Source organism: Falco naumanni, chromosome 6 (assembly GCF_017639655.2).
Source record: "Falco naumanni isolate bFalNau1 chromosome 6, bFalNau1.pat, whole genome shotgun sequence".
Lineage (NCBI taxonomy): Eukaryota > Metazoa > Chordata > Aves > Falconiformes > Falconidae > Falco > Falco naumanni.
Genome location: NC_054059.1, coordinates 6,816,972 through 6,829,274, shown reverse-complemented (window position 1 = coordinate 6,829,274; position 12,303 = coordinate 6,816,972). Strand labels below are relative to the sequence as shown.

The window sequence follows — 12,303 nt, the reverse complement described above, 5'->3', positions numbered from 1 at the left end:
TTTTCTGACTAGCTCCAAAGGCAACACATAGTCTAGAAGAAACTATGAGACTGTAGTACAGTTTCCTACTTCCAGACCTTTAAATTACATCCCTCTACAAACATGAAGATCCTGCACCATCCTCTGACACCCTGCTATGACATCTTCTGAAGACTCTGCATTTGAACTGGAGCACTAATCCACACTTCCATTTCTGTTAATCTTCTTAATGAAGTTCTTGCATTTCTTAGTGTACATACGGCAATTAAAAAACAAAAAACAAACCACCACGACAAACCAAGAAAGGTAAGAATTTTCAAATTAACAATTTAGAAAGATGGTATTACCAGATTTCTCCTCATGTGCGGGCTCTTCTGCTCCTTTTCCAGTTTGTTCATTTCTGAGAAACAAAATGAAAATTTTAATCTCTTCTTGGACAGCAAACAAACATACTTTTTCCTAACCCCAAACTTCAATACTTCTTACAATTAGCAATAGAATTAAAAACCTGAATCCATCCATTGTATCAAATCATAGGTAAGAAAGGCAGATAAATGTTAGCAATTATTAAAGATTTAAGTTTACAACTGTTCATAGTTAAAAGTCTCAATCTAACTCTTAAATCACTCCCTTTCTGCATTCCCTCCAATATCTACATTAGTTTCTCAAACAGATTTTTATCATCAGGTCTACTTTGTCTTCCGACCTTCTCATTCCGTGTTAACAAAAAAAAAAAAAAAAAACATCACACAAACAAATCACTTTCCCCTTTTCTTGTAAAGTTTTGTCCTTAGAGAAAACTCTCCAGAATTCTGACCCTCCAACTGTTTTCATATTGGAATTTTCCTTTGCACTCAGCATATTTAGCAGCAGCAGCCCGAAATCCCCCTTCACCCATTTCTCTCATACATGTTTGAACCTATTTTCACATAACTAATTTGAAATGGATTGCCCTAGTCTATGAAAATTTTGTATCTCTCCATCTCTCCTCTAGATTCATTTGTAACACCATGTCTAAGGGGACACGGAATCTTTCCTGGTCTATATCAGTTGTTAACTCTTTATTTAGTTCCACCTTACAATTAAGAATGTTAAATCCTCGTTGCTATTAAGCTATGCACAAGACTACGTAGCTATGTCCACTTAAAACAAAGTCATGTTCTCATCTTACTTTCATTTAATAAGCTCGTTTCTGTCCTTGCCTTCATAAAAACCCAAACCACAACAAACAGAAACCTGACTGAAATCATACATCCATCACATGCCCATTACCACTAACACTCCACAACTTTTCTTCCCTCTAAATTACCGTACAAATGGTGCTAGTATGACAGAATCATTGGAATCCAGCTCTTTATTTAATCTTGAATAATCAATAGTAGAGGAAGCTTCTTGTTCAAGTTTGGCAAAGAAGATCTCTTTTTCTTTTTGTTCTTCCAAGGTATCCAATCCAACTCCCATGATACTGTGATTAGGCCCAGAAGCTAAAACTGAATCTAAATTTCAAAACAAAGATTAAACTAACTATGTCTGTGCTGTATGTCTATGTAGAATAGTCATAATAAGTAACAACAACTACAGACTCGTAACGTATTAATAGTATCATATCATCACAAACTAGCACTAGGAGCTTTCAGTTCACGAGATGCAACTGACAGAAGTGAAGAATCCCGATTTGCAATGAATTAAGGTAAACTGCTTGTAATAGTAATTTATTTAGCTCTAGCTAAATTCATGAAATGGTTGTGCTCTCTGTTCTCACCATTTGTCTCCACGCTGTCTCTACTTAAGGATACAGCAACCCCATTACTCTCCTGAAGCTGCATCTTTCCCACATGCATATTCTCATTACTTTCTCCCATAGGCTGTGAAGTGTTCCGTATCTTGACAAAGCTTCCATTGGCTCCAAACATTCCTAGGAAAAAAGTTGCAATATGCTTGACTATCATCTAAAAGCTGTTTGTACGATATTTCAGTCTTCCAGTCATCTTCCACAACCACCAATTTTAATCTCATATTGCAAAAGATACGGTCTCACAAATCACATTCATTTAACTTCCATTTCTATTATGAGGTATGTAGATCTTGTTTAATTAGTTAAATAGGCTTGTAAAAACTGACTTACTGTCACATTACTTACAGAAAATAATCACGCAGACAAAACCATATACAGAACACTTCTTTGTTAAAAGTTTGTTCGTATTGTTTGATCTACCACCCCCAGAGAAAGCACGGCAAATTTCTGAAAATAGTAGCCATCAGTTTAGCCAGCTACATTTCATTTGTTGCAAATTAAATGCTTTAAGGAAAAAAACAGTAACCAAAGTTACTTAAATGCCATTGATGAACACCCAGTTCTTCCATTCTGTATATTTATGCAACTACAACATGCGGTTGCTCTCCTTACTGCCATTTCATTGTTGTGAGGGTTCAACATCACCTTACCCAACTTTGTGTGACTTCTGCTCTTGGATAGAATGCTGCCTTATTGACTTCCTCATGGAAAACTAAAACCCAAATATTGCAGGACATTACTAGTTAAAAAGCAGTGCCAAGTCCCTTCTTGCCCCTAAATCACACACATTTATATTTAGATTCTTTAGAGGTTCTCTTAGGAGAAGGGCTAGGAGAAAAGCTGCTAATGCATTTAATCCAATGACATATGAAATGATTTAACAGTTCTCACAGAAGGGAACAGAAACCATGTCTGTCTTTTCCAACATGAATCTCCAGTTGGTAAAATAAACGCAGAATTTTTTGTTCTGTCTGGCCAAATGATGTTTAGACTGTAGCTGTGCCCTTGTACCGCACATAGCGGGAGGGGTGAAGCACTGACAACACTCATTTCCTGCTGGCAGCAGACTGCAGGAGATGCGTACATCAACAACCCTTCAGACCAAGAACACTAAACCACTCTTCCATGTGCTGAGCAAGTGCTTCAGCTCTGGGCTGTTACTCTGTCCTCTACACAGGTCCAAGCAAGCCCTTTCTAAGAAAAGCCATACTTGCCTATATCATGACAATGGAGAATCTTCTCCCTTCAGTACTGAAAATGTACCCAGGGTGAGGCAGGGTGCAGAAAGTAAGGGCCTGAACACCTTCTCCTTCCCTACAGGCAGCCCTTAGCACGTGCATTCTGATTATAAGAGACTCCCTGTTAAGAAGTAGAACATACAAACCTAAAGTTCATCATGGGGCAAATGTAACGTGGGGCAAAAGTCCCCTTGCACATTTTATCGGGAGGCTAAGCACCCTACATCTTGGAAATTACTTCCACACTCCTGTATCTAACTTGAACTCCATCCTCAATACAGAGATCTGACTGACTTGCCTTACATGCGAGAAATAAATGTCAGAGACATCAACTAAAGGTCAAGCTCCACACGTATACAAAGTTAACACCTGAATAAATGCATTTTGCTACTGCATTGAAAAGTATAAAATGGAAAGCTCAAAACACTAAACAGGAGTGAACAAATATGAATAGTCCATTTCTCTGGTAACTTAATGCAGTTAATTTACCCAGATGGCACCCTATCCTAGTTACCAAGACAGCCAACAGGACTCTGTTTGCAGTTGGGTCACAATTATTTTTTTTTCCTGCCAAAGCTTTAGATTAGCCATAATCTCAGCAGACCTCCCACACCCTATTTTTCAATGGCAATATGTTATCATAATCAAAGATAAACTGTCACTGCCCTCCTATGTAAGATATTTAACAAAGGAGATGGGAATTTGAGTAAAAAGACAATTAGAACATTTAACAGAACAAAATTTTCGAGAAAAATGTTTTCCTGAGTTGCTTTATTTAAATCATCTCAAGCTTAATGAACTTTCTGAACAGACTTGCATTGATCTTGAAGGCTTCATGGGATTTATGCAATCTTTCTAATATTTTCTAAGTTTTTGTTAAGTTTGTCAAACCAGACCAGAGTTTTTTTTTAAAAAGCATGTCCCATAATAATCTGAAAGTCAAATACCGTTTTGCAGTCATTGAGTTTTGCAGTTCTGCCACTCCCAATTCCCAGCCACACACCCCAGATTACAGGGGATACTACCATTGCTAATGAAGGCAAGAATGTCTTTTTTACTCACCCTACACAATCTGAACTCTGAGAAACCTATCAAACTTGGAAAAAATATCCACTTGGATGGACTTCAAAGTCTCTTTTCAGTGTGTTTTTTGGTTGTTTGAACAGTCCTACTGATTTGTGTGGGGCTTGCAGAAGTGATTTATTTGGGGGGCATGGGGGAGTGGGGTGTGGTGTTACTTTTCATACAAATTTCTTGAAGTAGCAGTCTTCTTGAACTCCTATATCTTCATATGCAATATTTTATAAGGCTAATGATATATAATATTCTTTTTTGAAGTTCTGCCACTCAAAATTAATTTAAGTAAGAGCCTGAGTTTCACTTAGAAAAACATTTCTAACTACCACACTTGCAGGAAAAAGTTTAAAAACATAAATACAAAGTACTCAAACCTACAAGGATAAATATCTATTTTAAAAAGTAACTTCTTTTCTCCTTAATCTGTCCAGGACTGTTAGAATTGAGCCATTTTACCTTTCTAACATCATACAAAATACAGTAAATTTGTTACCCTCAGAACTGCCTGGACTGTCAGAAGTGAGGCTTCCTTCTTCTTTGTTTAAATATGAATCTTTCTTGTCCTTATGAAATTTTTCCAGCATTTTGAATTTAGATAAAGCCTTGCTGCAAGATGCACTGGAAGAAGGTTTAGGGGGAACTACTTTTAAGTGTACACAAACATAAAAGTTTTTACACAAAACAGACAGGGAATAAAGAGGAAAACAAGATGTGAGAATTCAGACTGACACTTCTGAAAAAGTAATGCAGTTCAGTTTCTTATAGCTAGAAAATGATAGATAATTCAATCTACAACTAGAGTTACAAGTATTAACTTCTGAGAATAAAACTCTTTCCCCCCCTTATTTTTTAAAAAAAGACAAATTCCTTCTTACTCTACATGTACCTAGCATTCAAATACACGGCTCTAGTGGCTCAATATAATACCTGAAATCAAAGAAAACTAGTAAAACTACTTAAACAATATGAGAAGTTTTGTACTACAAGTTTTGAAAGATTATCTAGATTGGTTCAAAGAAAAGTAGAAAAACATAGGTACATAAGTGTGAATTTATCACTGTCAGGTACAAGAACTGCATGTTCTTCGCTCAGACCCTTGTGAGGACTCGCTTAGCAGCAAATACAACCAAACACCTTCCACTCACATTAGTAGAATTAAGTTTAAGTAATAGTACCTATGCTGAAAACTGTGCTCTCTCATGGTACTTATGTGATATTCACATTGCACACTTTACACCCCTTAAGCTAGCCAGATGCACTTGTTAAGACTTTTCCTTGTTCAAATTGTCCAGGGTGGAAGGTGCTTCTAAACTGGCTAATTCAGAGAAAACTCTTAGTTACAGGTCTTCTGAATTTACCTTGACACAAGAGAGAGCAAGAGTAATCTAGGGGATCGGGCCAAATACTTCTGCTATCCAGAAACAGGACTATGAGGATATGTGATGAGATATCCATTCCAATACAACGCCTGGGTCCTTTATTCCCTCAACTGACATCCAAGTCCACTAGTGAGACATCACTTCTCTGGATTTATATTCTTCCACATTTACTGGGAAACTAAAACTGTTGACAGCATGCCTTCTGTTATAACTAATGCAAACACCTTTTCTTTGTGTTTGCCTTTTAAAACAGTAATTTGAAATAACTACCGAAGCCCTCCTATTGCTCCTAGTTCAAATATTAAGCCTAATTCGAGAAACAGGTTCAGTATTAGTGTTTATCTCCCAGACCAAGATGCTTTATAGCTATTTCTATGCAAAGGAGGCTTATGAAAACAGGGCAGCATATATGCTCTAGAAAGCTAACACAGAGAAATGCTCTACAGGCTACATAGCAGAAACCAACGTGACCTAAAGACCAGGTGCCAAATATTTCTTTGTCATTGCTCTCCAAAATATTATTGATCTGCTTGAATTTAACACCAAAGCCACATTTCAACTAGTAGATACAAGGTAATTGCTATTGTTCTGTACACAAAAGTATTTCATGATCTATGTTTATAATTCTTAATTAAGCTCCAGAGTACCTCTTCAGATAGCATAAAAAGTGACTTCACATAAAAGGTTGAATCTGAAGTTACACTGACTAAAATAATCTTGTCGATTAAACTTTGTTTGTCATTATTACACCAACTGTAGCTTTTCTGTTCCAGGAGCAGCCTGTACCAGACAGCCTACTGGTCAGCAGAGGGAAAAGAATCACATCAATAAAAAAAGTAGAACAGTGAATATTAATATTTCTTGAGTATGAAATAGAAAAGTGTAAGAGATTTTCTGTTTACTAAACATTCTGACTTTTTCAGATCTTCAGAGTTATTCTCCCCCACGGCTTACATTCAATACTGTCTGTCCCACATCAGATATGTAGTGATTAATGACAACTGAGCAGAAGCTCACACAGTTGTTATTTTCTTCTGGAAATGACAAATGAAGTAAGTGGCAGCTTTCTTTCAGTGACGGCGCTATGGTCAAATGGACAATTTGCAAAGGATTTTCTATAGAAAACGCACTAGTGATACAAAGCTGATACTGAATAAATATAACAAGACATATTTAATCAAATACCAGACTGTGAATCTGAATAGGGACTCTTTTGTTCACTATTTTCCACTATTTCAGCATGGCTTTCCATCAGTGTCTTCTCTTTTCTCAGTTTAACAAATCTTGTTTGAAAATCTTGAAGAGTAAGACAAACAGCAAAAACAGACAGGCAAGAAAGACAAGACAGGAATTCTTATTATCCAATTTCTTTTCAGCATTTAGATGACAAAAGCAAATAGAAAGGACATTAGAGGTAGGTCTTTAACCTGTCAAATATGGAAGACAGTATCTTGAATCATATTTGCACATTTCAGTTTAAAGCTGAAGCACAAGGAGTTCCAACGTGCCTAGAATAACAAGCTGAGATATTTTAAAATATACTTTATACTTCTCAGCCCAATAAACAGAAATAGTCTATGCTGCTTACCATTAATCTACAAAACCAAGTGAAAATCGGATATTGGTTTAAATCTCTACTTATTTCCTGGCACTTCTGTAACAAGATACCTTGGAAAAAACAATCAGACAACAACAACAAAAAAATGCATAGCATGTATTTAGTCTTCCAGTCATCTCTCTTTGTGCCTTTCCGAGAAAGCATGGTATAGATAGATAATGAAGTAACTAAAAATTAAAACCTCAAATCAGAAACAATTTATCAGCTTGGTGCATTACTCAAGCTGATTACCCAACTTCATACTTTGTTAATATAACAATATCTCTATACAGTGCCACCAAACACATCAATTCATATATACGGAACACAAATTTGTAATGCAGTGCTTCACTGCGGGTGGAGGTAAGACTTACACATTTACATAAATTTGGTCCATGATGACAAAACACTTCAAAAATAATAATTTTATTAGCTGACAGCCTGTTAATGAAGTCCTAACTCCAACCAACATGAAGGTTCAAGCCTAGAAGAATATACAAGGATCTCCATAAAATTACAAAGCATGTCAGCATTACACTTCTCAGAAATTAAATTCAGCTGATTTCTTTATTATCATCACAGCAATATTATTTTTTTCCTGCAGGACAATTATTTTACTATTTAGGGCACATTTAATAACATTCCAAAAAGCTACAAATCTAAATAATCTTCTTAGTCACCCTGTGCAGTAACTAATATTGCAATGCTTCTGTGCCTTTATCCACTATAAATACATCTGAACGACGTACTACACAACATACATCTCTTGGAAAACATTAGATTGTATTTGACATAGTACTTGGAAGCATGCAAGACAAACAGACACACAGAGAGGAAAAAAGGAGCAGTTCTAGAAGCCTATCCATACCAAGCTCCTTAAGGTCACCTGGCCTGTCATTTTAAAATATTGCAAGCGTATCTACATGAACCAAAATCATAGCATAGTTTGTAGGGTGTACCCTTTATGCGTGGGATTCATCATTCTCAGTTATAGCCACATAAAAGTTATCTACTTTCACAACCGCAGAGGAAAACTCAAGTTTATACTGAAGGTGGCCAATCTGGCCTCTGCCAATGACTGTTTTCTGACTTGAAGTTAATTGCCCTACAACTAGTTAGCAGAATGGCATTCATCATAACACAGATTGCTTCTGTGCTAGGCAGCTCCTCATCTATCACAGCATACGTTAATACAGCTGCTACCATTTCCAAGTGTCCGGTGTGACAAATACAGCCCTTTCCTGATGGGATGATACAACCAGGAGCTCTGCTTCACACCACCCAGCTGTCCTCTTCTTGCCAAGACAGAGCCTGGAAAGCCCTCTAGTAAAATTTAAAGGCCCCTCTGCTTGGCAATACTTGTTCCTAGGTGGCATGTGGCTTGGTGGGATATGGCTTACTGTGTATGTCACACAAGCACAGAATTCTATGCAGAGACTGGTAACAGAGGTACAGATCCTAACAATCTGACTGGCAAAAATGGTGCATGGGGAAGAATTCAGCACACAGATCTAGCTTATCTGCCCCACGTCCTTGTATTCTGAGTTTTATTATGTCCAACTGCCAAGACACATTGGACCTTTGCTTTGATTCAAAAAGCATTACACACAGATTACTTTCAACTTCCTCCAAAAAATCCAGCCCCTTCACCTAGAATATGAATATGAACAGGTTAGCTTCTTTTCCAAGTAAATGTATTCCATACCAGCAAAACTGGGTAGGCTCACCTTTGGAATGTTTTCCTATTAAAAGGAGAAGCGTTTTTTGAGACCTTAAGAAGTTTACCAGAACTCTTTTTATTTTATACGTCAATAAACTGCAGATCAAGCATGTTTTAGTCCTAATAGCTTTACTTCTAGTTAAATTACACAGCTGATAAGATATTTTTAATTGAAAAAATAAAAGTGATAGAATTGGAACAACTTGATATAATCCCATTATTTCTTCTAATTCTGCTCTGCATTGTACTTAACCCACACAAGCATTGTCCTCTAAAATTTGTAATCACCCTGTCTTTTAAGTACCTATTCCAGTGTGTTCTGGTTTAAGCAGCATGAGAAGCATCAAAGTGCTTTATGGGTTGCCTCAAGCATCTCAGAAAAACCATGGAAGAATGCGTAACTTCTGAAGACACCTGAAAACTTTGATATTATGTAGAAAAATGAGGTCATGCTAACAGCTTAATTCTCGCACTTTGCCCAGCAAGAACACTCTGTCCTTCCAGTTTTTGAAAAGCTGTAAGGAAATCGTAGTATCTCATAACTACATGATAGGAACTCTCTCATATCCATTTGAGTTTTCCAACAACATCTTAAAAGGTTAGAGACAGATAAGCAGCCCAGACAACACCTGTTAGGGTTATGCCTAAATGGCACAAATGCTGACTAAGATTTGACTCCTAACTATGACAACATTGACAGGACAGAGCTACGCCTAAAACTGGAGATTACCAGCAGTATCTTAACTCTGACAAATGAAAACCTGATTCTGGAACCTTCTGTTAAGCTTCAGTTATAAATTATACAAATCATGAAAATAAGACTTCACCAATTACTATAAGCACAAGAGGCAATCACTCTGTGGAAACTACTCATAGGCTTTACTACCCAATAAGAAAGCAACGAAGACATGGAAAACTAGGGGTGGAAACCTTACAAAAAATAATGTATTTTCTTTCAGAACTATGTGACTAAGTCAATACTGACCTAGCAATCATGTAATCACAGTCCTTTTCCCCTTGAGTTCTTGCCAAGGGAAATGTTGAGAATATTGACAGACACACATCTTTGAATCAGCTGCTGTTGAAAACTTTTTATGCGTTTCCCTAACCTATTACAAATACTTAATTTGCGTAAGATTACACAAATGGGTCTTTTTCCTCTCCAGTTTTGAAAAAAGAAATCTATAAAAGGTCAGTGTAAGGAACGTGCTGGTAACAAAACACACCCACAAATATTTCAGCAGAATTCATAGTTTTGATTTTCTAATTATCTTCCTATTAATGACGTGTTTACTCTTCACAAGTTTTAATAACTTGAAAGCTACAGAAAAAGCAGCAGAAAGCTTGCTTACAGCTTGAGTATGATCCTTTAAAAAGAAAACCCAACAATTACATTTGGGTTTTAATGCTTTACAAACTTTCATTGTAATCTCCTAGACTTGAGTGGCACCAACTTAACCTGAAACCAGGCCTGTAAGAAGTCTAAGAAAGTACTAGCCTGACCCCCTGTGGCCAAAAAATTGCAAAACTGCATTATTTTACCACCATCGTCTGAATCTTCCTCGGATATCCACCATGGCACCGAATTCTTTTTCTTTGTTTCTTTTTTCCTGGGCTGTCCCAATGTCTCAAGAACGCTGGATTTTTTCTTCGAATTTCCAAGTGAATCATCTGAAAGAGACTGAGTCAATTGCATACAAGATTAAAGACAGCTTTTACATATTCACATTGTTCAACTGTCTTTCAGCCACTCAGTTCTAGACTTCTGAGTTCAGATGCCTCTCTTCACTCCCCACTGCCTGCCTTTTTTGTACATGCATGTCAAAGTTGACTAAGAAACAATAATTATATTAATGTGGCATAATATAATAACCCCACTGCCAGAATTTGGGTATGTTAAAAGTTAACTACTTATTCGAGTATATGTACAAAGGAATAGCATAATCAATCCTTTTTCAATTAGCTACAACATGTAAGAACCAAAATCCCAACTACATCCCTGAAGATAATGAAGTACAACAGAAAGTTTAGCCTTGGCCTTGCTTTGTACATGAACAACATTATTAAAATTCTAAAAATAAACCTTCACAAGCAACATTCTAGCTCCCAGGAAATCAGACTTCAGAAATTTTATACTTTGCATTTATGGAAATTAGTAGAAATGTCAGAGCCATTCCTACCCAACTCTGTGCATTAAGCTTCTGTGTGTTAGTCATCCATGCCAATTTTGACTGATGGCTTAAATCAACGGAGGAAAAGTAGTCTACGAATATGAACATTCTATGAATTGAAGTTACTGAAGAGTAACAGGAAGGAAAAGACCTAAAGATACTTCATAAGACAACAACCTTTTTTTGAAGTGATGCAGCTTTTTTAAAAAACAAACAAATCTCTGCTGTTTTCCTTTAATAAAGCTCTTTCTGGCTTACAGCAGGCTCAAAGCCACAATTAGCTGTCCAGACACTGAACAAGGAAATATATTCATTAAGCTAGTGCACTGCAACCTCATGTACTACGTATTCTTTGTGCTTGAACTCAGTAAACATTGGGTTAAGGGTAGTGGCATACTTTTATCTTTTAGCCATAATTGTTGAAACCAATTGTCCCAAAGTGTCCCAAAGAACACAGTGAACAGTTAGCAAAAAACATAAAGTGTAAGAAACAAAGAATTCACATACAAAACACATCATATGGGACAATTTCAAAAGCTTCACTTTTATAATATACACAAATAAGAAACTGTGATAATATTAACAGAATACTAGAGACAACAGGACTGTGGGTATTTAATATGTAAAACACAAGAGGATGTTATATTAAAACAAGCCTTTGCAGTCTACTACCTGATTCCTATTGCATAAAAAGCACTACCATAAAAGCCTACCTTTACTATATATCTAACACTTTAATTTATACAGGCCTAACAAGAACATCCATAAATCAAATGCCAATTATCCAAAACGACCATTTAAGAAAAAAAAAATAATATTCTTACAAGTATCTCTGACCAACAACTTTAGCGCTTACAGTTTCACTTGAGAAAACTAAATGCCTGTCAGTCTCAGAAAGAATGTTTAAGTGCTCTGTGCCTTGCACTTCAATAAGACAAAATTTTTAATGAATTATGAAGCTGCTAGGCAACAGGATGTATCGCAATTTCTTTAAGTTGGCTCAGTGACACAGAACAAAACCGCTTTACATTCATAATAAATGTCCTATAAATAACAACTTCCTTACAACACAAGTACTAGTGCCATTGTCCCTGAAGGTTGGTCTGCCTCCTGCTAGCTACAAGTACTGACAGGCTTGATGCAAGCTCTGTTATCGCTTGCTGTTTCTTTTATGACTAACAGTATCCTCTACTCTGCAAGCAGAACTTCAGTGATGCTCGTACTCCTTAGAGTATTGTAACTAAAGAAACTGCAACTCCCACAGGTTGTTCTCGAGTTCTGGAAACCTTCTACGTTCAGCCATCTTGTCAACTGCAGACAGTAAAGTTGCAGCAGCTGGGAAAGAAA

General features: G+C 36.6%; 1 protein-coding gene across 9 annotated transcripts in view; it reads right to left on the bottom strand.

The window, feature by feature from the left end:
* Positions 1 to 12,303, bottom strand: part of CEP162 (centrosomal protein 162) — a 47,529-nt gene that overhangs the window by 30,108 nt on the left and 5,118 nt on the right. For 2 of the 9 annotated variants that reach the window (XM_040597289.1, XM_040597290.1), the window contains exons 4-9: positions 10,328 to 10,466; positions 6,654 to 6,764; positions 4,583 to 4,732; positions 1,742 to 1,894; positions 1,289 to 1,475; positions 327 to 379 (exon numbers count right to left, since the gene is read on the bottom strand). In XM_040597289.1, the coding sequence (XP_040453223.1) occupies positions 327 to 379; positions 1,289 to 1,475; positions 1,742 to 1,894; positions 4,583 to 4,732; positions 6,654 to 6,764; positions 10,328 to 10,466 (793 nt within the window). Of the gene's footprint in view, positions 1 to 326; positions 380 to 1,288; positions 1,476 to 1,741; positions 1,895 to 2,988; positions 3,134 to 4,582; positions 4,733 to 6,653; positions 6,765 to 6,895; positions 8,808 to 10,327; positions 10,467 to 12,303 lie in introns of those variants that run through there. The other 7 variants (XM_040597293.1, XM_040597292.1, XM_040597296.1 and 4 more) reach the window with 7 other exon arrangements.